Below are 22,432 nucleotides of genomic sequence, written 5' to 3'. Positions count from 1 at the left end.
GTTAAACTACCGCAGTGGTGTGTCGCAGTTAGCTTGTTGCAGGACTGACGCCGATATTTTTGATTCATGCCCAATTTTGAAGCGTGGTCTGTGCTGTTATTCCACGCCATAAGGCAAGAGGGACAATCACGAACTAGCTAGGATTGTGGGTGTCCGTGTGTCGGCTTGACGAGGTCTACAGCCCCTCATCCAACGCCGGATGACACACAGTTCACCCGAGAGTCTTCCCGAAAGACTGGCCGTGGTGCTGCGTGTTTTGGCTTTGTGTGCAAACCAACAGACCGTTGCACAGAGCTACAAACCAGCGTCCTGCACGGTGTCTGGGATAGTGTTCAAGGTGTGACAGGCGTTTTGGACGGCTTTACAGCAAGAGTTTCTGCCATCTGCATTAAATGCGACACACACAGATGAACTGGTTGTCATTACCCGATCCGTACCGGAAGCACGTCAGCTCATTAGCGCGTGCGCAAACAGAATAACTTCCAGTGGCAATATTTCCTTTTTCTTACTTTTTTATTCTTTTGTATTTTTTTTAGCGGCATGGGTTTCTTTTTGTATATCTTTGTATTTTCGTCAATATTGCATTTTCTAAAAATAAAAAAACAGAAATACATAAAAAAGTTCAATCGCCTTGTGATAGTTACTTTGACTGCTCTGAGCATGCGCAAATATACGTCACACAGCATATATATTTAAATTTGTTTAAATCTTTGATTTACTCTGTACTTAACTATGCACTCCAGCAGTACTGATCCCACAATGGATTCATTTGCTACCTTTCGTGACCTGCAGTTTTTCATTGATAAGGGAACATTTCCCGAAAATTTGGATTTTTATTCCAGAAAAAAAATAAAAAGGATGTCTCCACATTTTCAAGTTAAAGGTAAGAAAATTAGGGCGTGCTCGTGTTGTAGCGGGTAGCGTGACTCATTTTTGGAGTATTCTTTAATTATTTAAGGATATAAATAAAGTTTTTTCAGTACCGTAATTACATTATTTTTTGGCGACCCGGAAGTTATTCTGTTCGCGCAGGCGCAAATGAGCTGATGGTACGGATCGTGCTACCGGTACGGATCGGGTAGCGACACTGGTTTCTCTTCTATATGTTTCCCAGCAGTCTTTGCTTCTAGATTAGTATTAATGAATGAATTGATTTGAATTCATCCTGGAGAAAGGCCACAANAAACAACAATAAAAAAAATGAAACTCCTATCAGATTTATAGTTCCCACTCTGCAGATATATTAGAATCCAGCCAAACTCATTTACACAGTTAACAGATAAAAACCTTTAGATAAACCAAACATTACCGCCACATATCTGACTCAATAACCATTAAAACAACTAGTAACAAGTTACATTTCCTCTCATCACGGAGCAAATCCCGATGATGAGACATTTGTTCTTTCAATCAAACCCCCCCCGCCCCGCTCCGCTCCAAGGTGTCCTGGTTTTCCCAAATGAAAATATGGTCACCCTATCTCAGGTGAGAAGAGATTTTGAATTGAAGTGCCGTGATCCGCACACACTTTAGTAGTCGGAGCTACGGGGCGTGGCGTAAGACGAGCACTTTCACCGGCCAATCAGGATTGGCAGATTGAGATAAATGCTTCTATCAGGGCTGCAGGAGGCTGCATCCATTAACGAGACACAGAGTGAATATTATGAAAAAGAACAATAGACTTTGGTTCAAATTGGGTGAGATTTCGTATATCCAGGCGGTTAATGAAACTTTTTTGGGCTGCAAAATGTGAGTCAGCAAAGATAGATCGGTTAGTCCACAATGTGTATTCGTATTGTGTTTCACATTTGAGACGCATACCTTTGACTATGCTTCAATTTGTTTTTTGGGGAGGGGGGGGTCATAAGTGGGCCTTACTCTGAGTGTCCTCTGTCTCCGCTCTCCTTAGAGCCAATCACGTTGCTTTATTTCCTGATTTAGTCAGGATGATTTTGTCGTAGTTTTAAGCGTAAAAAAAAAGCATTCACTAGGTCCGTTAGACACATTTGGTTTTAAAAACTTACATGGTTCTCCCCTTTTTGGACTCTGAGTTTTTAGTTTTCAGTTATTCTGTTTTGTTTATCTTTGGTTTATTTTCCATTATATTCAAACAGTCTTTAGTTACTCTCTGTTAACCCCCTGTCCCTGTTTCCTTCCCCATTGGCTTCCTTCTAGTTAGTTCCACTCACACCTGCTCTTTATTCAGCTCATTAGTCCATCATTTGTTCGGTTCCTCTTATATACTCCACCTATGCAGTCACTTCGTGCTGGTTCCTTGTTGTTGTCAGAAATCCAGTTCGTGTGGGTTGTTTGTGTGTTTTTCTCTCCCTCCACCAGCAGGTGGTGCCCTGTTCTCGTTGGCCTTCCTGCACACCTGTGGCTCATTGGTTCATCAGTGAAGAGTATTTGAGCAGCGGACTGTAACTACCTCAACGCCAGAGTGTTTGCCACTTTTCGGTACTCTAGCCAAGCTGAGTTTAGCAGAGTCTAACCTGAGCCTTTGTTTCTCTGAGTCTAACTTTGTTTTTTGTTTTTGCCTTTCGGCAGGAAGCCTGCCTGTGTAACTCGATGCCTGGCCTTTTTCCCCTGGAAGGATTAACCGAGTTCAAACTGAGCAGGGGAAAACATCCACACGTTCCGTTCAAGTCCCTTTCGGAAATCCAAGTGACAGTCCTCTTCTCTGGATAAACCCACACCAACTGGATCCAGGAAAGACAAGAACCCCCTCAAACATTGCTCCTGCTTCCACTGTGCTCAAGACTCAACCAGATTTTCCGACGGACCATGAACCGATCACTGATCTCCTCTCCAGACTTTCCAGTTCCGGTTCACCTGTTCTCTGAGTTCCAGATTCAACTCCTGTACAGTCTCCTCAATAAACCTATTAAACTTTTCCCGTGGTTCTCTGAATGGTTCTCTGCATGTGGGTCAGATCTCTTAAATCGATCATGACAGTTGTTTCCTCATCTCTGGCCTTCCACCTGAGTTTTCCCTGATGCTTTCTGGATTTTTGGTTTTCTGCCTCTGTTTTTTCATTAAATATACAAGATTCAGCTCTGTCTCCTGGTCTCTGCATTTGGGTCCTCAACCAACTTCCATACAAATCGTGAAAAAAATAAATTTTGTATGTCTTTTAAACAAGGTTCTTATTAAAGAATGATCTGCATTATGGCAAAGAGAATCAAATATTTATAGGAAGAGGAATCTACCGGGGGAAGACCCGGCGGTTTTTCACCACCACTTATTCCACTGTCTTCTAATAAATGTAGTCTTTGTTCAATTTACAATAACAAAATAAATAAATACATAAAAAAGAAACAGCCTTGAAAAGTTCAGTATTCATTCTTTTCCTGCTTTGTATGTCAGCTGTCATGGTTGCTAAGTGACAGAGCATATGGCAGTGAAAGCCTCAGAAGGCTCGACCTGTTTGAATCACAGCCAAAACTTCCGTCTTATTTTCACGGACTTCGAAGGATCGTCCTTAGAAGAAGCAGTCCATAAATTCAAACGCATCCAGTGAGATGGTTGGTTAATTCGGTCCACCAACAGAACGATCTCCAAGAATCTAATCTAGAATAATATTCTATTGGCCTAAAGGTAACGGACCAGGGTTATGTCAGCTGAGGCAGGACAGACATAATAGTAATAATACTCCGTGAAGTGTTCATTTAAACCCTAGATTAAATACTTTGTAGTTGTCCAGGGTTGCCGTCTTACTTCATTGGCTTGTCAGATTACAGGGATGACAAGTTACCACCACTGTCTTTAAAAAAAAAAAAAAAAATCCATTTACAGTTGTGATTGCTTTTACTAAAAAATGTTTTCGGGTTTTTACGGCACTAGTGGCTCGTTGTTTTTTGGACAGTAGGCTGACAGGAAAGCGGGTATGAGAGGGGAAGAGACAAGGGATCACAGGTCAGATTCAAACCTGGGTCGGCCGCATTGAGGACTAAGGCCTCCATACATGGGTTTCGTGCGCTAACCACTGCGCCACCAAAGCACAGCCAAGTTTTTCTCAAATTTTAAGACAAAGAGACCAACACAAAACAGATTTAGAGGAGTTGTTTATTTGCAATAAAAAAATCGGTACAAGAACTCCCTTTAGAAATACACTAGGGAAACGCAGCACACTGTGAAACTAAAAGTACAGAACTACACAGAGTATTGATGTAGTTATACGTACACTAATAATGCAATTGTCTCATCTGCCCTGTAAACTGGATCCACTTTAGAATGTGCAAGTTTTAAGCTACTGCAGTATGTAAGAAGTTCCAGTTTATTTCTAAACATAAAAACAAAAACAAAAAATTTATAAATATAAGTTCTCCGCCACTCGCTATGTACTTGAACCCACACTGGAATTTTTCATGTAAATGAGTTTGGTGAGTTTGCATTAAGTCTTTCTTATTTGAAACATTAGCACTCTGATCATTTTAACAAGTTATAACTCCTATAAACCAGAAGCCGTCCTCTTGGTTTTATTCCTTTGGCATAATAAAGATAGTACTGCTAATTATGTAATTAAGGGGCTTCAGAATGTTGAGCAAACCCCAATAGTGTTTTCTGTGCGTAATAAAAGTAAGGGCCTGCTCATCAATAAGCTACAGTACTTTTTTTCTTCTTTTTTTTTTTTTTTTTAACAGTCCAAATACCTCTGGGATAGTTCAATCTAAGCAAATGTAACCCCCCTCCAGATTCTAAACATGAAAAGCAATGTCTTCCACCAAATTAAATTTTGTCACGCATTTACTGCAAAAGAGGCTAAATATTAAGGTGTTAAAATGACTCTTGCCATTTTTCCAAGATCATCTCAGAACCTTTTCTTTGGATTGAACATTCATGCTATATTTTTACCACCGTTAATGCTGTTATGAAATAAATGCTGTTATGGAATAAACCATCAATGACATTTGTGTCTTTAGTTTTTCAAAATAAGAGAGGGATTGTTTTTGCCATCATCCAACATTTGTTAAGACAAAACAATGATACAAAAGGGGCCGAAATTATAGGAGAATTTAAGTGTAAAGAAGAAAAAAAAAAAATATATATATAAAGATTTTAAAATAAAATTGGATAAAAACACAATTGCTTTCTTTAAGGCTACCTATATATAAATATAATGTTTATAAGGAAACCCAACAGGGTGGAAATTGCATTATTATTTTATGCATATTAATATACAGACAGTGAATAGGAAAGATTAGAGATAATGAAATTGTTCGTTGAATATAACATTTAAAAAAGGCCTCCAAATTTCATTGATCGACATAGAAAGGAACCACCTCCACAAACGGCTACGGGCAAACAGAATAGTTCACATACAACCTCCCTCAGATTTGCTACATTAGGACATGACGCTTCAGATCAGTGACACCTGGACGAATTTCTATCACTGCTTTCTTTCTGAAACCAGAGTTTTGTAGTTGTTTTAAATTTGGTTCAAATATGAAGATGAGCTGAACAGCCACAGCTAGATATCCACAGAGGAATCGCCTGGCTTCCATCTTTATTGGTCCTGGCCCGGCGGCCGGCAAAAAATCCATCGCTTTCTTATCAGGGAATACACACTAGGTGCAAATGCTGCAACTGTGGAAAGAAAACTCACCCAGTTAGCTACTCATTGTATGAGAAAGCTTTCCTAGCGATATCAGAAACGTTTTAAAAGGGAGCTGCATTTCCTATGACATATTGAGGCTCTCCTTTGGTTCATTTTAGGCAGCGAGATAGAGAGGCTTTCAGCAATATTTTATCCTAAAATGCTGGATTTTGTAATGGCTTAAGAATTAAAAAAAAAATGCTGATGGTAGTCTGAAATGTTGTGAGATTGCTCTGGTTTAAAGCAGCTCTCATTCACAGATTGTTAGGTTTACTGTAATTCTGAAATATAAACCAGACACTGTACAATGAGTATCAGAAGATCAAACTAAAACTGGAGGAAATATCGGTATGGCTGCATCTCTAGTCATGACAGTTAGGGCTTTCTTTCTGGCAGCTAGCTGCCATCCACCGGGTCTGTTTTTTGGCTCAGGAACACTGAAGGTGAGGCAGCAGTTTTTAGTTCTCCTACAAGGAAATTCATTTGACAGATTTTGTAAAGATAATAAGGCGGGAGGGAACATTCGGTACATTCATTACAAGTTGCAATCATGCTTAAATAAATCCTTTTCTTCTGCAGGTTTCTGTGGTGGTTAGGTTTCTTGTTATTATTACTGCTGAATGTATAATTCATCCAGAAGCCGCTTCGCTCTTGTTTCTGTTCCTTCAAAATAAAACAAAAAAATCCAGCACTTCCGGACAAAGTGAAGTGAAAAAATCCAAAAGTTTTTTTGTTAGGTAAAGCGAAACCCTGCAGTGAGAAGCTACACGGTCAGAACTCGGTGCTCTGAGGCTACATGTCACAGGAACGAGTTCATGAACTTCTTTAGAGTGAGCTGACAGGACGAAAGGAGTGAGTCAGTTAGTGAAGGAGCGAGTCAGACAGCAGCGAGGATCAAGCCTTCTGAGCTGCACAGGAAGGGAAACCGATCACCGCGGCCTCTTGCGAGTGACGAAGATGAGGACCCTTCGGATGGCGATGAGGCGATCCTTGAGGGAGGTCATGGCCAGGATGGTGAGCTGGGCTCTGTTCTCCAGTGGAAGGACAGCGAGCAGCCACCAGCACCAAGCGGGACCTTCAGGGCTGGCCTGCAAGGGAACAAAACCAACAATAAACGTTAAGTTCTCAAGGAGCATAGCAACGCCTTCAGAGTGCTTTTATTTTTTAACACCAAGACTCCCAGAGTCCTGACACTAGTAGAACTCCCACTGGCAGTCAATTTGACATTTTACCCAATGGGATGCAAGAATCGTAATGATGTCATTGACCGAAATTGTTCTAGTGTGCCATATAAAACCATTGTGGATATGCAGACCTTAAAACGCGCCTAATATATATTTTTTAGAGGCTGTATTATATGCTATTATTATATGTAGTCTAATTTTTTTTTATCACAAATAAATCCGTAAAATAAATAAGACTGTTTTACTACACAGGTTTAAAGTTAGAAATTATAAATTTATTTACAGAAACTGATTGGTTCTCTCTCACGTCACCTTTTCACATTTATGACAAAAATAATGAGCTGGTTGCTGGGCGACAGTACTGAACGTTCATCAACCAAGGGAAGAATTTACAATCACACCAATAGAGCCGTGAAAATGACAGCTGTGAGAGATCAGGGTAAAGTTAACCATATTTATTTTTTAGGTTTTTATTTCATAAAAAAGTGTCAGTTAACATGACCAACGTAAGATTAATGTATATAAAGTTCCTTCACTTCAGAATCTCAGAACCATCAAAATGACTGCCTCAGGAGATCTAGTTTAATTTTCATGCCATCATAATTGATTTTTAAACCTTTAGTTGAGGTTTGCTGTTCTAGATCAACACAAAGTAGAAGAAAAAGATGCAAGTTTTTTTTTTCTATTTATGCTTTCAAAATAAGAGCTATGCAATAGAAAAGTTGGTAGCTCTGCTGCCCTGAAGGCAGAAGGTTCTGATTTCTTTCTCCATGTTCTCTCTATGGATGTACTGGATCGAACAGTTCTCCATCTTTTAGTCACTATGCCGATTACTCACTCCTGTCCTAACAAACCGCTGGATTTATCCAGTTAATAACTTCCACACAGACGGACTCGATCTGGTGACTTCTGCAACCATTGATTTTTCCATTTCATACCAACTGTATGGTCTACTTTCTGTTGTTCTAATGCATTAAAACCATTAATAGCTTGTGAGGGAGTCTGATCTTTACCAAAATATTTAAATATCTGGATTTTAAGGTCTTCCAACCTGTGGGTCTGGATCTTTGCTGGGAAGATGTCCAAAGTGGCTGAGAATCTGACTCTTCATGTTGTCCTTGAGCGATGTGAACCAGTTGTTGGCCTGTTCGTACACAGAGTCGTGCAGCTTCAGGAGCTCCGTTAGCTCCTCCCCTTCGACCTGATTATGAACGAAGATTGCACAGTATTTTAATCTACAGATCTGGTTTTTTTCATCACTTTAGAAGGGATGAAATTATGCTTTGTGTGAGATCTTAAGAGCTAGATCTGAACTTTTCTAGAAATGATCCAAATAAGCATTTTTTTTTTGTTCCCAGCTCACCTTCCTGTCCTCCAGGTACTCGATCTTAGCAGTGTTGTAGCCGTCTCGCTGTCCGTGGCTGAGGACCTTGAACCGTGAAACCCCGATGGTGTCGACCACTGAACGGCCATCAGGAAAGAACTTCACATCCCGCACCTGTAAAAATTAAGGTCCAGCTTTAACCTATAAAGTCCGCGCGCGCCTGAAGTACGAGGAGATAAAGTGTGAGGAGGAAACCGACCTGCAGCATGCAGCCGTGGTCTGCAAAGCCTTTTAACTCATCAGCTATGCACATGCCAAACTGCTTGGTACCAGTTTCCATGGAGCGGCGGATCATGAGGCGGTAGCGCGGCTCAAATACGTGAAGCGGGCAGGGGATGGTGGGGAAGGCCATTGTGCAGACGAAGATGGGCACTTCCTGGTTCAGACTACAGACACAGAGAAAGGAGACTATCACTGTAGCAGTCATTTCTGATGATGCTCCTAAGAAAGCAAACAAATAATGAATACACCAGGGAGGAGCATAAAAACAGATTAGATTAAATATGGAGAGAATTTTGTTCCATTATTGTTGAAAGCAAAGAAAATGTTCTATAAATGGGAATAAATCCAGAAATCAAACTAAGTTTATTTGTTTAGCATAAACATAATTCAAAGTGCTTTACATGAATTAAACAATAAAGTCAAAGAAAGTAAAGATAAAATAATGACCAGAGCAGATAGTAAAAGAAATAGAGTAACTTTGTTGTTGTTTTTTTACACTTTATTTCACATTTGTATCTCTAATATTTCAAAGTTTTGCTTTTTAAAAAAAATAGATTTTATGTTATTTTTCCAAATTTATTCTTTTCAGGTTGTTCTACCATTTGCGTTCTTTTCAAACTGTGATTTACATTCACGCTCTCATTCTCTTTACTCAAAGTTCCCCCCAAAATGTTGCCAATATCTTTGCAGACCAATAGAAATTAGTCTTAGCCATCAAAAAATAAAGAGAATGTGATGATTAAAAACACTATATGAAAAGAATGCAATTTGTAAAACAAAAAAGTGAAATTTGAAAAATAAAATTTTAAAATCTAAAACTAAAAAAAATAAATAAATAAATTAGAAAATAAAAAGCAATTTGAAAACGGCAACGTTACTTTTAAAAACCTTTTAATTTAAATTGGGAAGTTTCAATTAGTTCAAATTTCCATTTACAAAACAGATTGTTTCCCACCAATAATGGATCAAAACACACTCTATAAATCAACTGTTAAAATATTTTAGGAAACTATATTTTGGCTTAAAAATTAAAGTAATCTTGTTTGTATTTTTTTTTTTCCAATTATTTCTGGAATGAAGAAAATGTGCAAATCTCATGAACATATGCATATCTGCATGCAGGTGATCGCATGCATGCATCCTGTGGTTACCAGGAGACACGCCTGCAGAAACACTGATTTTGATCTAAGTGCTTTTATCACATCACAGACATTACATATAGTAAGCCTTTTAATGCTTTGATATGACTCGTATTCATGGAAAACTTACTTAGAAAGCTCTTTCATTTCCTCTTCATGGATTTTCTTCCGCTCAGCAAGCTCGTCTCCAAGGTAACGACGCAGGACCTCTTCCATCAGAAAGGTTTTATTATAACCTCTGGTAGCAAGACACTAACAAAACACAGAAAACATGGTTCCTTTGAAACAAAAACCACTGTTTCATTTCCAGATTTCTTAGTTCTTTGCATTAATGTCAGCATTAGGGATTTCAATATCACGGTTTATACAGGAATGAGTAACTCTATTCTTTCGTCATCTTTACCGCCCATCAGGCCGTAGCCATGCTTCCAGACAGTTTTTTTTCTCGAAATTTTCATTTACCCCATTCTCTAGCCTTTTCTCAGTCTCAAGCTTCTTTTCTGAACATACGGCTTTACGATCAACCAGAAACAGTTCCAAGCAAACACGCAGAACCAGTTATATCTGACGAAATAGTTTTTATAAATGTATTTTTTTAATAAAGCATTTTAAATGCTATGATAATCATATTTCATGAATTATAATGCCAATTAAGGCCTTAATAAAAAAATATATATAATTGAATGACTTTTAATAACCCGCAGAAACCCTGAATATATCTGATAAAACAGGAAGTAAGGGTGTAACTCCATAGACTGCATCAATCTAACACCGTAATCATTACATTTCATGGGGTTGTACCTCAGACAGATTCTCCTTGCATAGAGGGCAGTTAGGATTGTGGTCCAAGCAGCGTTCCAAACATTTTAGGCAGAAGGTGTGACCACAGGGAGTAGTTACAGGCTCGTAGAACAACCTGGAGGAAACATTTGCAAATTAAATGGTTGCTTTTTAGGATAAACTCCGCATTTAGTTTAACATGGCATCTAATTATTGAACACATGGACTACACAGAGCGTGTGTGTTGAATCACCTCATGCAGAGGGAGCACTCCAGGTCTCCACTGTCCAGTAAATGAGCAGGAACCACTCTACCTCCACTGACTGAAGCCGTCTGAACAGTGTTCACATCATCTGAATAAGAAATAAAGCGTCACTGCATGGTAAAATTTTTTTTCAACCTTTACTCAGCATCTACATTTATATTCACTTTAGATCCAACTAAAGTAAACATTACTTTACATTTAAACACTGTAAAATAAACAATATCTGTCTTTAAATAATGCTAAATATCTATATCCGTTTTGAAATCACAAATAGAGAGAAAAAGAAAACAAAACAACAAGAACAAATCTTTCTAATTAATAGACATTTCTCCTAAAAATCTCCAGTTCACAATTAATGATGAGAACATACAGGAAGCTATCATTTTAAATCAACATTTAACATTTCCACGTGACTGATAAAAACTAAAACATGTTGCATCAGGTCACAACGGGGTTAACTGATGTTAATCTCCTCCTACCAGGTTTGGAAAGTTTCGAAGGAGGGTTGAAAGGTGCTGAAGCCCCATCGCTGCTGTGCTTCCTCTTAAGTCCACCATGGGGCGCTGGTAATGAAGCTAAAACGCCAGCCAGACCTTTGGAGCTGCCTTCTCCTGCAGCCAGTTCGGATTTCGGAGATGTGGGACAGAGCTCGGAAGGTGACCCGTCCACAGGAGTGCTTTTTGCTACGCCGAACTCAGAGTCCTATAGGCGACAGATGGAACGAGAAGCTGCTGAATCCGTTTGGGCTGTTTTTTTTTAAGCATGCAAACTAAATTAAAAGTTTAAGATTTGATCTTTTATACATCAAGTGTGTACTTTTTTTTTTTAGGTAAACAAACAAATTAAAAACATGATAAAAACTCATTTCTACTTTACCAATGACTGAAATGACTTTACGGTTTGGAGGAGATGGTGAAAACTCAAGATAAACTCTACGCAGTCAGTAAAACATGCTGAGACTACCGTTAAATTGAATTCAAAGGAATTAAACCTATATCTACAGCTAACAAAATGCATCAAAAACAAATCTGTCAAAACCATCTGGTTTCCTCTCAACAGATTAGGAAAACTTGTAATTTCATTGCAATTCTCTTTGAGTGCATTAACCTGTGAGGAGCAGCCTGGTTTGTGAGTCTGCGGCCTCAGGGACTGCAACAGGGCGGGGGGTTTGATCAAGCGAGTGGCGAACCCCCCCTGCAGGGGGTGCAGAGGCGTGGGCATGTCTTCATTCTCAAACACAGAGGAAAAGACCTCACTGAGCACCTGAAACAAAAAAAAAAACAACGCCCCGCGATTAATGCATTAATCCGAGCAGAGACGAATCTGATAAGACAAACATTATTATTAGGAACAATAACTTTAATCTTCTGTCTGGGAAGGAACTTGCAGACTCTACACTGATGCAGTCAGCCTGCAACTAAAAAAAGGTCTCTCCTACCTTCTGAGCCTCCAGCTTCACTTTGGTCCAGTCTGGCTTAAGCGCCAAACACAGGAAGTACTCCTGTAAGGCCTCGTCGTTTCGGTCAGCTTTACTCAGTGCTGTGGCTTTCAGACAGTGAGCCTGAAACACCAGAGAAAAAGAGAAGATTAACTGATGCTGAGCTCCCACAACGCTCTCCAAACATTTATCAGGTAGCAAACTGGATAGAAGATGGTTCGATAGTTGGAGAAAACTGACTACATTTCTAGGGATGCTCTTGTGTTTCTGCTGATGACATCTTTAACATTTTAAGGTGTTCTGTTCAGGGATTAGATGCCATTTTCACACATTAAAAAATAGTATCTTAAAGCTTGCAAACAAAATAATTTAAGGAATTTTTAAAACCAACACCACCATCAAAAGGAGCAGTGTACTTTCAGTTTTTTCTTCTTCTTAAATTTCACTCTTAATATTTCAAACAACATTCACCTTATTAGGTTTTATCATCTGCTTTTATCTCCAGATAAACTTTATCTTATTGATCCCAGATGACAGAGATGACCATGCTCATGCTTTACAGTTCCCACCATCAGAATAAAATCTGATATAATATGATATCAGATGTTAATCTTATGGTGGGAGCTGTAATGCATGACATCTGATATAAGGTCATAAATGTAGAATATAAGACATAAATGAGTCTATTATGGTGTGTTCTAGATGTTTTAGAAATAATAAATAAATAAAGTCCAAAGCTAAACTTTCAGATCTAGAGACAATTAAAAATGTTGTCAACTTTTGCAAAAGTTTCAAGAAGCCAAACATCAAACCGGTCAATGAGGTGGAAAAAGCTCCTGCTTTCATATAACAACAATCATCCAAAAAACGGTTCAATTGATGTGAAAAGGTGCATTTATCTTTTAGAAATCCTTATATTTTACAAGGAGCCAGGATTTAAAGTCAGAAAACTTTTCTCCAAGCTCAAATGTTTAGTTTTTTAACATTCATAACTAGACCTGGATAATCATTAAACTTCCAGACTTTTCTCAATAATTTCATTTCTGGCTGTGCCATTTACAACGGAGACCCACCTTCGTCCAGAGAGGTTTCAACCTGCAGAGACTGTTGGCGTCCTGCACAGCTTGGCTGTAGTTCCTCATCTCCATGTTCAGCTCAGCGCGTTGACATAGCAGGCTGCCGGCAGAGGGCACTATAGAGAAAAACAAAACAAAAGCCCAGTCAGACAGTGCTCCATGGAATAAACCTGTTTTTTAGGTCAGACAAGTGAGGCAACAACGTAACAGAGGAGCGTGAGCAGCTTGGAACATTGTGTACTCAACATTATCATTCCAGTATCAAGGTGAATCACATTCGGCCTTGTTTGCATTAAAAATGTTTTTTTTTTTTTCTTTTTAAAGAATAAATTAAAGAACTGGGTTATCTTAAACTAATGAGATGCTGCAAGTTTGTAAACTTTGTCAACTGATAAAGTTTAATGTAGTTTTTAGGATCGAACTAGTGGTTATAACTTTGAGAGTTTAACCCTGAATTTTGGAGAGCCAGTTTTAATAATTAAACACACAAAACTTTTTGTACTGTAGTATTGTGCTTCAAAATCTTAACACAAGGCTGACATGTAGCTCTAAAACCCGAGCAGCTGTTTAAAAACCAGCCTGGCCACAGAGTTAGGTTATGACATCATGTGTACAAAGTGAAGGACTCGCATGATGCGCTGCACGTATCAACAATGGCTGCACGTGGGCTAGACTTCCTCTTGTTGACATTACTGTACACAGTTAAAATCAGGAGTTTGCATATCAGTGCTTATAAAAACAAAAAAGACAGACAAGCTTTTTCTTCTTTTTTTTTTAAACATAAAACTTTAAACTTGATCTGTTTGACAGTTTTAGTCAGTTTTCAATTTTCTCCACAGTAAAGGACTTTTCAACATTATTCTTTTCAACTGTGATTCCTCAAGCTTTTGCCAAATGTTTTATAGAGCTTGAGCCCAAACCCGGCCTATCAGAGTCCGGTTTGAAAGCCGTCTTTATCCAACATGATCTTTGATCTCAGTCCAGAAATTTGGGGCTTCTGTTGTGCTTGTAACTTCCATCTTATAGCTCATTTGCTTCTAGCTGTCTTTAAATTCTGACTCATTTTTTTCCCCACATAAAGTTCTTTACTAACAAAGTCCTCGTATATGAATCACATCAGTCCCCCTGCAGTGAAAATTATGTTAGTAGGCACCTACCTCCCAGTATAGAATTTAAAAACCCTTATTTTATATTATTAGACCTCAGGACATCTCTAAATATCAGGGTCACTGACCCTATCGGTGTGACCTTTTAGCTTCTTTCTCAGCAAGTGAAGATGTAATCAAAACAGATTTCTTGTACCAAAAAAAAAAAAATTAATTTTTTTCTTTTTTTTTTTATCTTCAGCTTGACAATTTACCCCAAAAACGTTTCTCTCAAATCAAACCGAAATCTTATGGGTCAATGCAAGAAGCTCTTCAAATTACAGCTCCATTTTGTCCATAATATGGCGTCAAATTCTTCTTGGTGTCACAAAACTGTTTGATTAGACTAACGATTCTCGCCAGGCATTTCATCGTGAAACACCGAGCAACTGGTCGTAAAAACTGATCTTAGGGTTGAACTCTTTGGCGGATCTCTAATAATGCACAAAGAACCTGTTTGTTTGATGCGCTGCATTAAATTCACAGGTGTCACTCCCATTTATATAAAATCAATTAAGCCATCAGTACCTTACAAACTCCCAAACATATAATTTCTGGTTGTTAGTAATATCAAATCTGCAACAACCCATCTTTGGGTGGGTTTGAATCAGAGGAGGGAACTTAATTAAGATCTGCTTTGTCCAAACATAAGCATGTCCAGATTTGAAGGTATAGTTTTAGAGACACATGTTCAATAAAAAGGCAGTTCCTTTTATTCTCGTTTCCTTAAATTAGATGGTTGTTAACTCAAAATTATAGGGGTAGCAAACTAAGCTTTCGATGTATAAAAAAATGAAAGCCTAAATACATTCTGCATTTTTATTTATGACACTGTCACTATAGCTGACATCATATGGCATCCTGCTTTCTGCTATGGGGAAACAGACGCCTGCTCTCCTTCCCTCTGTCGCCCAAAGGACACAGTAGGCATGAAGCAGAATTGATATAGAGAGGAAAATATCTAGATCCTCATCCTCCGGAAATTACTACTATTTAAAGATTCTGCCTTTCTTGCTATTACAACCAAGAATATCAGATAGAGGACTCCCCAGATTCTCAGTTATGTCGAGGACCATGGATTTTACTGCAACCAAAATGTACAGTCAAGAGCCACTCGGTGTAAAAGGTATCATGTTACAACTGCGACCTATTAGGTGTCGGGTTAAATTATCAGGCTGGCTTACGTGCAAAGACTAAAGCAGAACCAGACCAAAGTGGTCTAGAGAGAGAGTAATATGTTCATGATCTATTATGCTGACATGCAAGTTTATTTTATGTTGTTTGTTAGACTGGAAATGTGCAGTCTTTGAAAGCTTAGAAGAGCTTTTATTTTTTTTTATTACTCAGAATCAATGTGCTACTTTTCCTTAAATCGGGACAATTTAAGAGGACTGACAGTCCTGATTTTATTGAGCAACTACATGCAAAAACAAAGATGCTACGCATAGCAGTGGCCTCACATGCCACTCAGGTAGCCTCTTCTCACAACATGCCCACGTGACAATGCAAAGACATAGATAGGAAGAGAACAGACAGAAATTTTGTAAACAAATACCGTGACAGAATTTCATCCTGATCAGGAAAGAGCTGTTTTGGTTCCACGTGTTCTTTTTTATGCTATTAGCTCTTCTTTTTAGCACAGATCAAAACACAGTAACCATAACAGACCAGATTGCAGCTACAATGGTGCAATGTTTTCAAGATGACCTTGATTATGTCCTAAAAGAGCTGCTTAGACCATTAAAACTTCAACAACTTGCTGCCGTAAGAGCTTTTCAAAAAGATGTTTTTGTGTCACATCCATAATAAGCTGAACTCTTTGAACTATCTGCTCCTGTCCAGACTGATATGGCCGGTCAGGCTACCTGCACAGTATGACAAGGAGAAGATAAGGAGAAGATAAGGCGACCAGGCAAGACGGGTTAAAAAGGAATAATGTGGAAAATCCAAAAAAGCAGTCATGTTTAAATACCCGTTTTCTCATTAAAGAAAGTAACCTGCAAGTATGGATGGGCGATATTTTATCCTGTGCGATATATCGTCAAAGAAATTCCCCACAATAACAGTTTGAATTTATCGTTTTTATCATGAGATGACTATTTATCAGGTTGAGTTTGCAGTTGCGCCACTTTGTTTTTTTTTTAATAAGCCAAGTCAGTTTTGCTGACTTGGCTTATTAATTGAATAAATTTGGAATTTGGTCTCTCATATTTCAGACTTATTTGATTGGTATCACTACAGTTTTGCAGTACAGGTGCAGTACTTGAAGTTAATTGATATAGTTTAGTGGTTTCTAGTATTTTGTAGGGCTTTCAAGACAGAATTTAGTGACAGGTTTATAATACAAAATATTTTGCTGGTAGTTTTTATCGTCGCTTATCGCTACAGTGATAAGAGAATTAGGCTGTTTTCTTAAAGTCGATTCTATTTCTTTAGGATTTTTTTTCCTCAAATGTTTAACAGAATAAATTTTTTCTTTTTTTATTTCTCTAGTTTTACAAATTGCATTCTTTACCATTTATATTTGGCTGGAGTGAAGAGACAGTGTAAAAAAAAAAAAAAAAAAATCACCCTTTTTGAATTAAATTGTTTTTTTATGTTTAGATTTTTTCAAATTTCGATATAGAAGCAAACATGGATGTATTCTTTAAAATTTCCATTTAAAAAAACTTGATCTTTGTTTGCAACAATAATGGAACAGAATCTACTCCATACACAACTGGCTATCATCTGCAAGTCACCACCATTTTAACTAATACCGGTTCCAAACTGCAAAGATTTTCCATCACATAACTCCTATACTTCCAATTAGGATGCCAGAAACAATTTGCTGTACACTGCTTGACAGCTGCCTGAGGGCTAAACAGGATTTAAGATTTCCCTACCAATCTTGGAAATACTTTCATTCTCAAAAAACACTTAGAAAGTTGTGGAATCCAAAATAAAAGAGTTTCAGGCATCTGTCTTATTAAAGTAACACCAATTTAAAACTCAATTTTCAAACTACAAGCAGCAGACCAACCATCTAGAAAAACAAAAATTCTAATATAAACAAGGGAAAAAAAGATAGAATATAAGAACCATGTATGAGAAATGATAGGAGTCTTATAACTAGGCTTAAACAATCGGGTTTAATCTATTATTTAAACAATCATCAACTAATTTAGAAATCAGTCAACCGTTAAATGAAGTATAGAGACTGTAAAACATGCCTTTAGCAGAGCGACTGACTTGAGAGTAATAATTATATCAAAGTTGTACAAATATTTATATATATATATATATAAACATCTTGTCTTTAAAATAAAATAAAAAAAACATTTCCTCTGTAAATATGCTCTAGCCAGAACTCAAGTGGAAACATTTTAGTTTCCCCGGTTTAATTTTGTAAAAAAATCTTCTCTAAGGAACATTTTGCCATCTGATTATTAATCGATTAATCGAAAAACAGATTAATCGATTTGCAAAATAATCTCTAACTGCAAATTTCAACTCTACAATTCAAAATCTTCCTTGTTATTAATGTATTTGACTGCTAAAAAAAAAAAAAAGACCTTAATTATTTATTTTAATGTTAGTAACATATATTAGATCTACTATTACAGAGGTAAAACCAGGCTAAAAAGGCACATATTAGATAAAAATCTATTTCTATGCATGATGCTGTTATAGTCAAGCTGCAGACACCAGAAGGCCTCCTGCTGCCTGTTTTGGGAAAACAGCGGCTGGCAGTGAAAACACTGTGAAAGCACTCCATCCTTCTGTCACCCAAAGGTCTCCACAACACAGAAAGCATGAATCAATATTGAGGCAAATATCAGCAGTTGTGCGAACAGAATACTGGGAGAGACTCATTTTGCCAGAGTTTGAGATGAATCTCCAAGCAGGAAGAAGAGGCGAACGCCTGAGATATGCATTTGTGCCACAACAACAAATAAATAAGGGTAAGGTGTGAAAATACAGTTCCGTTCAGCTTCCTCTTACTATTCAAATTATACAGGAGTTTTGGATCAGGGTTAATTTTTTTCTAAAGTGTGCAACCACTTATTATTTTTCACCAAACCAGAAAAAGTTATTTTCCATTATAGATCATGTTCCCAAAATGGTTTTCAGTGTCTTTAAAAGTTTTTAACTTGTAAGAGACCACCACTCTGCTCGACCCCATTTCACAGCCATTCTCCCTTATAAATACAACATGAATTAATAATAATTTACAAATAAAAAACTGTAAATTAAAAGAGGCTACGGCTATTCAGAAAACTTGCTCTTAAACCAACACATATCGTTAGAGAAACATCCAAACAAACAAGCATTTTATAATAGATTTCAATGGATTCAGTTGTTTTGTTACATCTCTGCTAAATCCTTTAAGCTGAACCGAAGTGAAAAGCTTATTCTACACTAGTTCAAATGCACAAACTCACTAACAGCAGGTTACAAACTCATGTCTAAGAACCAGATGGCCTTTTACTATTACTTTGTCCAGGTATTAAAAAAAAAGAATCAAACATAAAAAAAGAGAGCATTAATAACTTCTATGTTACCTAAATCTTTAGTCATGTCATCTATAGATTATGAGAGCTGTTTTTTAAGCTGTTATCCAACACAGCTCGTGAAACAGTCCAATTAAAGAGAGCAGGGGGGCTGAAGCTCTCAGAAGCCAAATTAAGTCATAAAGGAAAATAAAAAACATAAAGATGGACTAAGATCACAAATACGAGTGTGATAATTAAATAACTGGTATGTTTGGTTATATTAATGCATCATTTCAATGAGAAGGCCACGGCACTCTGAAGTAAAAATAGAAAATAGGATATGAATGGGGCCTTGGTAGGAATTATGAGACGCGTGCCGCTTAGGTAACGAAGGACAGTGCGTCACATAACTAAACGGCAAACGGGCGCCAACTATCGGTGACACGAGGAAGTTACACAAGAAAGTAGGTCACTTACTGTTTTAATTATACATATAAAACGTCCCATTTCTGTTACACAAACTTACCTAGATCTACTGCTGCATTGAACATCTCCAGAGCACCTGCCAGGTTCTGTTTGCTCCACAGCATTTCCCCCTCGATCCACATTTTCCTGGCTCTGCTCTCAGTTTCAAACAGTTTATCCAAAAGGCCACTGAGAACCACGTTGACTCTCCTGTCTAATTTGCTAAATTTCTGTTTGCAGTTGATACAATCTTTGACGGAGTCGTTTTCTAGGCATCGTTTGCAGAAAGTGTGCCCGCACTCCAGCGTGGTGGGCTCCTGTAGCAGGCGTTTGCAGAGGCGACAGGAAAACAAGTCCAGGGTTTCATGTTCTTCACAATCCCCATCGGTGAGATTCCCTTCCTGTCCGCCGCTGCTGCTGCTTTTCGTCTGCCCGTTTTGGGTAACGGGGAGGCCGAGCTCTTTGACGCGGAGTGTCCGGGCGATGGTTTCCACCAGGACGGCCAGCTCCTCCGGGCGCAGATGGCCCAGGTTGGCAGCGATGCAGTACGCCTCTAGCGCCTCTGATATCCGCCCCGCGCGGGCGAGAGAGTCGCCCTTCCTCAGGCACAAGCCCCGATCCGGTTGCTGGAGGTCTGCGAGCTGGGAGGTGTAGATCTCTACGGCCAGGTTAAAGTCACCAGCCCGGTTGGCCTCCTCGGCTACATCCAGCATTTCAGGGCAGAGCCCCGCAGCTGCAGGGCTGGAGAGCGGGTGGAGAAGCAGGTCGCCCTGGTTAGGCAGAACCCCCGTCTCCATCTTCTCCTCACAGTGATTTTAAAAAAATAAATAAATAAATAAAACACTCAATGTCTTTTTGACCAAACCAGCAGGTTCCCAAAATGTTTTTCAGTGTCCTTTAAAAGTTTTGATCTTGAAAGAGACCACCGCTCCACTCGACCCCAATTCACAGCCATTATCTCTTATAAATACGACATAAATTAATAATAACTTAAAAATAAAATAGTAAATTAAATGAGGCTACGGCTCATAAGAAAACGCGCGCTTAAACCAACCCATATCTTTAGAGAAACATCCAAACAAACAAGCGTTTTATAATAAATGTCAATGGATTCAGTTGTTTTCTTACATCGCGGCTAAACCCTTTAAGCTGAACCGAAGTGAAAAGCTTATTCACTACTAGTACAAATGCACAAATTCACTAACAGCAGGTTACGAACTTATGTCCAAACTAGATAGCATTAAAATAAAAATACAAGTAGATTTACGAGTCTGTTATGTTTGTACGAGACAACGAGAAAGCTTTTGCTAACAGAGATTAGCTAACACCAACTGCTGCTTTACCGAGCTCCAAACTCTTTAAAACGAACCCTTTTAGAGCCGGTATTCCCAAAACCTTTCAAGGAATCCGGTTATCGTCGCTCCGACTGTAAAACCGAGAAAACAGCAGATAAAACAAAGTGTCCGTCGGAGAGAAACACTGCACTGCTTTGCTAACTGTCTTCAGCAGCTAAAGCTTCTTTGGTTTTCACACAGTTCGCTAAAGCGTTCGCAAAACACCACGTGACCCCCGAGGAGCGTTCCTATTGGCTGGTTTTGTGGCTCACTTATATAAGTGAATAATATTGTATAACCTCGGCAGACAGCAGTGCGGTGCGTGGCCGATTATGGGAATTGGCTGAATAAGTTTACAGTTTTTTTGTTTTTTATTGTAGAGGCTCTAAGCATAATTTAACAGCATGATAGATCAGAATGAACCAAAGAAAAAGCAGCTCGTTTGTTTTGGTTCATGCAGTTTGTCCCCAGTTGTTCTGGCTGTGCATTCATTGTTTTATGTAATGTTTTATATAAGCACCTTGTCAGTTCTCGTTTTGTTATAAAAAAAAAAAAAAAAAGCTGAAAACATGTCGTGATCCAGGCTTTAAAAAAAAATGATAAAAACAGATCGTTTTTAGAATCACAGGAACTGGTTGATAGCAGTTTTCCCCCATAACTGTGACCTAAAAGTATGGAGCACAAAAAGTGTTATATTTAGGGTTGCCAACTCCCTGAAAAAAACAAACAAAACAACTAATAATGTGCGTGCCAGCTGATTGCCTTTACTCCTCCATGTATGGGGATTTTTTTTAGCCCCTATTTGTGTGTGAAATGATATTTGAATTTTAACTATTTTGATCAAATCTGCATTGAATTAGATGCATATTTGTGAGTGACATGGACACATGGAAAACAAATTATTATCCATCAATTCACATAAGGCAAGGCAAATTTATTTGTATAGCACAATTCAGTACAAAGACAATGCAAAGTGCTTTACATGATTAAAATATAGGAAAATAAAACAGAATCAAAGCAAGTAGGAAATAAATAAAATAAAATAAAAAATGCAGAAACAAAAAAAGAATATTAAATATTAACTAGGACAGTCGAAGGCAATCCTAAACAAATGTGTTTTTAGTCTTGATTTAAAGGAACTTTTACAGTTTTCTGGAAGTTTGTTCCAGATAAGTGGAGCATAGGAACTAAATGCTGCTTCTCCATGTTTAGTTCTGGTTCTAGGTATGCAGAGCAGGCTGGAGCCAGAAGACCTGAGTGGCATGGAGGGTTGATACACTGATAGCAAGTCTGTGATGTATTTAGGTGCTAAGCCATTCAGAGATTTATAGACTAACAGAAGTATTTTAAAGTCTATTCTCTGAGATACAGGGAGCCAGTATAAGGACTTTAGAACTGGGGTGATGTGCTCTACTTTCTTAGTCTTAGTGAGGACACGGGCAGCAGCGTTCTGGATCAGCTGCAGCTGTCTGATCCACTTTTTCCGCAGATCTGTGAAAACACTGTTGCAGTAATCAATTCGACTAAAGATAAACGCATGGATTAGTATTTCCAGATCATTAATGCACAATCACAAACTTTGCTGAATAAAATATCTTCATAGAAACCATAAGAAACATAAGCCTATCCTGCTTAACTTCAAAGTGTAAAAATGAATACAAAACAATAAATAAATAGGGAACATTTTTGGTGCAACAGCAAATTTGTGCAACTTGCAAACACACTTGTGCCTTAAATGCAATGACTGTAGGCTGCAGGTGTAAAACAGAAAAAAAAATCATTAGCTCAATTCCACATTATGTACCGATAGCCTATTTTTTTCCACTTGCATGTCCTCTGAGCTCAGCGTCAGCATTTAAATTACTCCGTTCATTCCCCCATACTGCTCTGTTGTCTCCCGCTATCTTCTCCATGAGAAGATAGCTAGAG

The 22,432-nt window shown here is 38.3% G+C and overlaps 1 protein-coding gene across 1 annotated transcript; it reads right to left on the bottom strand.

Annotated features, from left to right (window-relative positions):
- Positions 1-4,884: 4,884 nt before the first annotated feature.
- Positions 4,885-20,705, bottom strand: lonrf2 (LON peptidase N-terminal domain and ring finger 2). The gene is made up of 12 exons (XM_015396510.1): positions 19,231-20,705; positions 13,082-13,200; positions 12,009-12,131; positions 11,678-11,833; positions 11,050-11,272; positions 10,559-10,658; positions 10,327-10,441; positions 9,656-9,777; positions 8,364-8,550; positions 8,144-8,278; positions 7,832-7,981; positions 4,885-6,684 (listed from the first exon to the last, which is right to left on the bottom strand). The coding sequence occupies exons 1-12, from the start codon at positions 19,964-19,966 to the stop codon at positions 6,526-6,528; spliced, it is 2,325 nt and encodes a 774-aa protein (XP_015251996.1). The 5' UTR covers positions 19,967-20,705; the 3' UTR covers positions 4,885-6,525.
- Positions 20,706-22,432: the final 1,727 nt, after the last annotated feature.

Source organism: Cyprinodon variegatus, unplaced genomic scaffold (assembly GCF_000732505.1).
Source record: "Cyprinodon variegatus isolate N-32 unplaced genomic scaffold, C_variegatus-1.0 Scaffold801, whole genome shotgun sequence".
Lineage (NCBI taxonomy): Eukaryota > Metazoa > Chordata > Actinopteri > Cyprinodontiformes > Cyprinodontidae > Cyprinodon > Cyprinodon variegatus.
The sequence above is the reverse complement of the archived record's forward strand: the minus strand, read 5'-3'. Positions and strand labels throughout refer to the sequence as shown.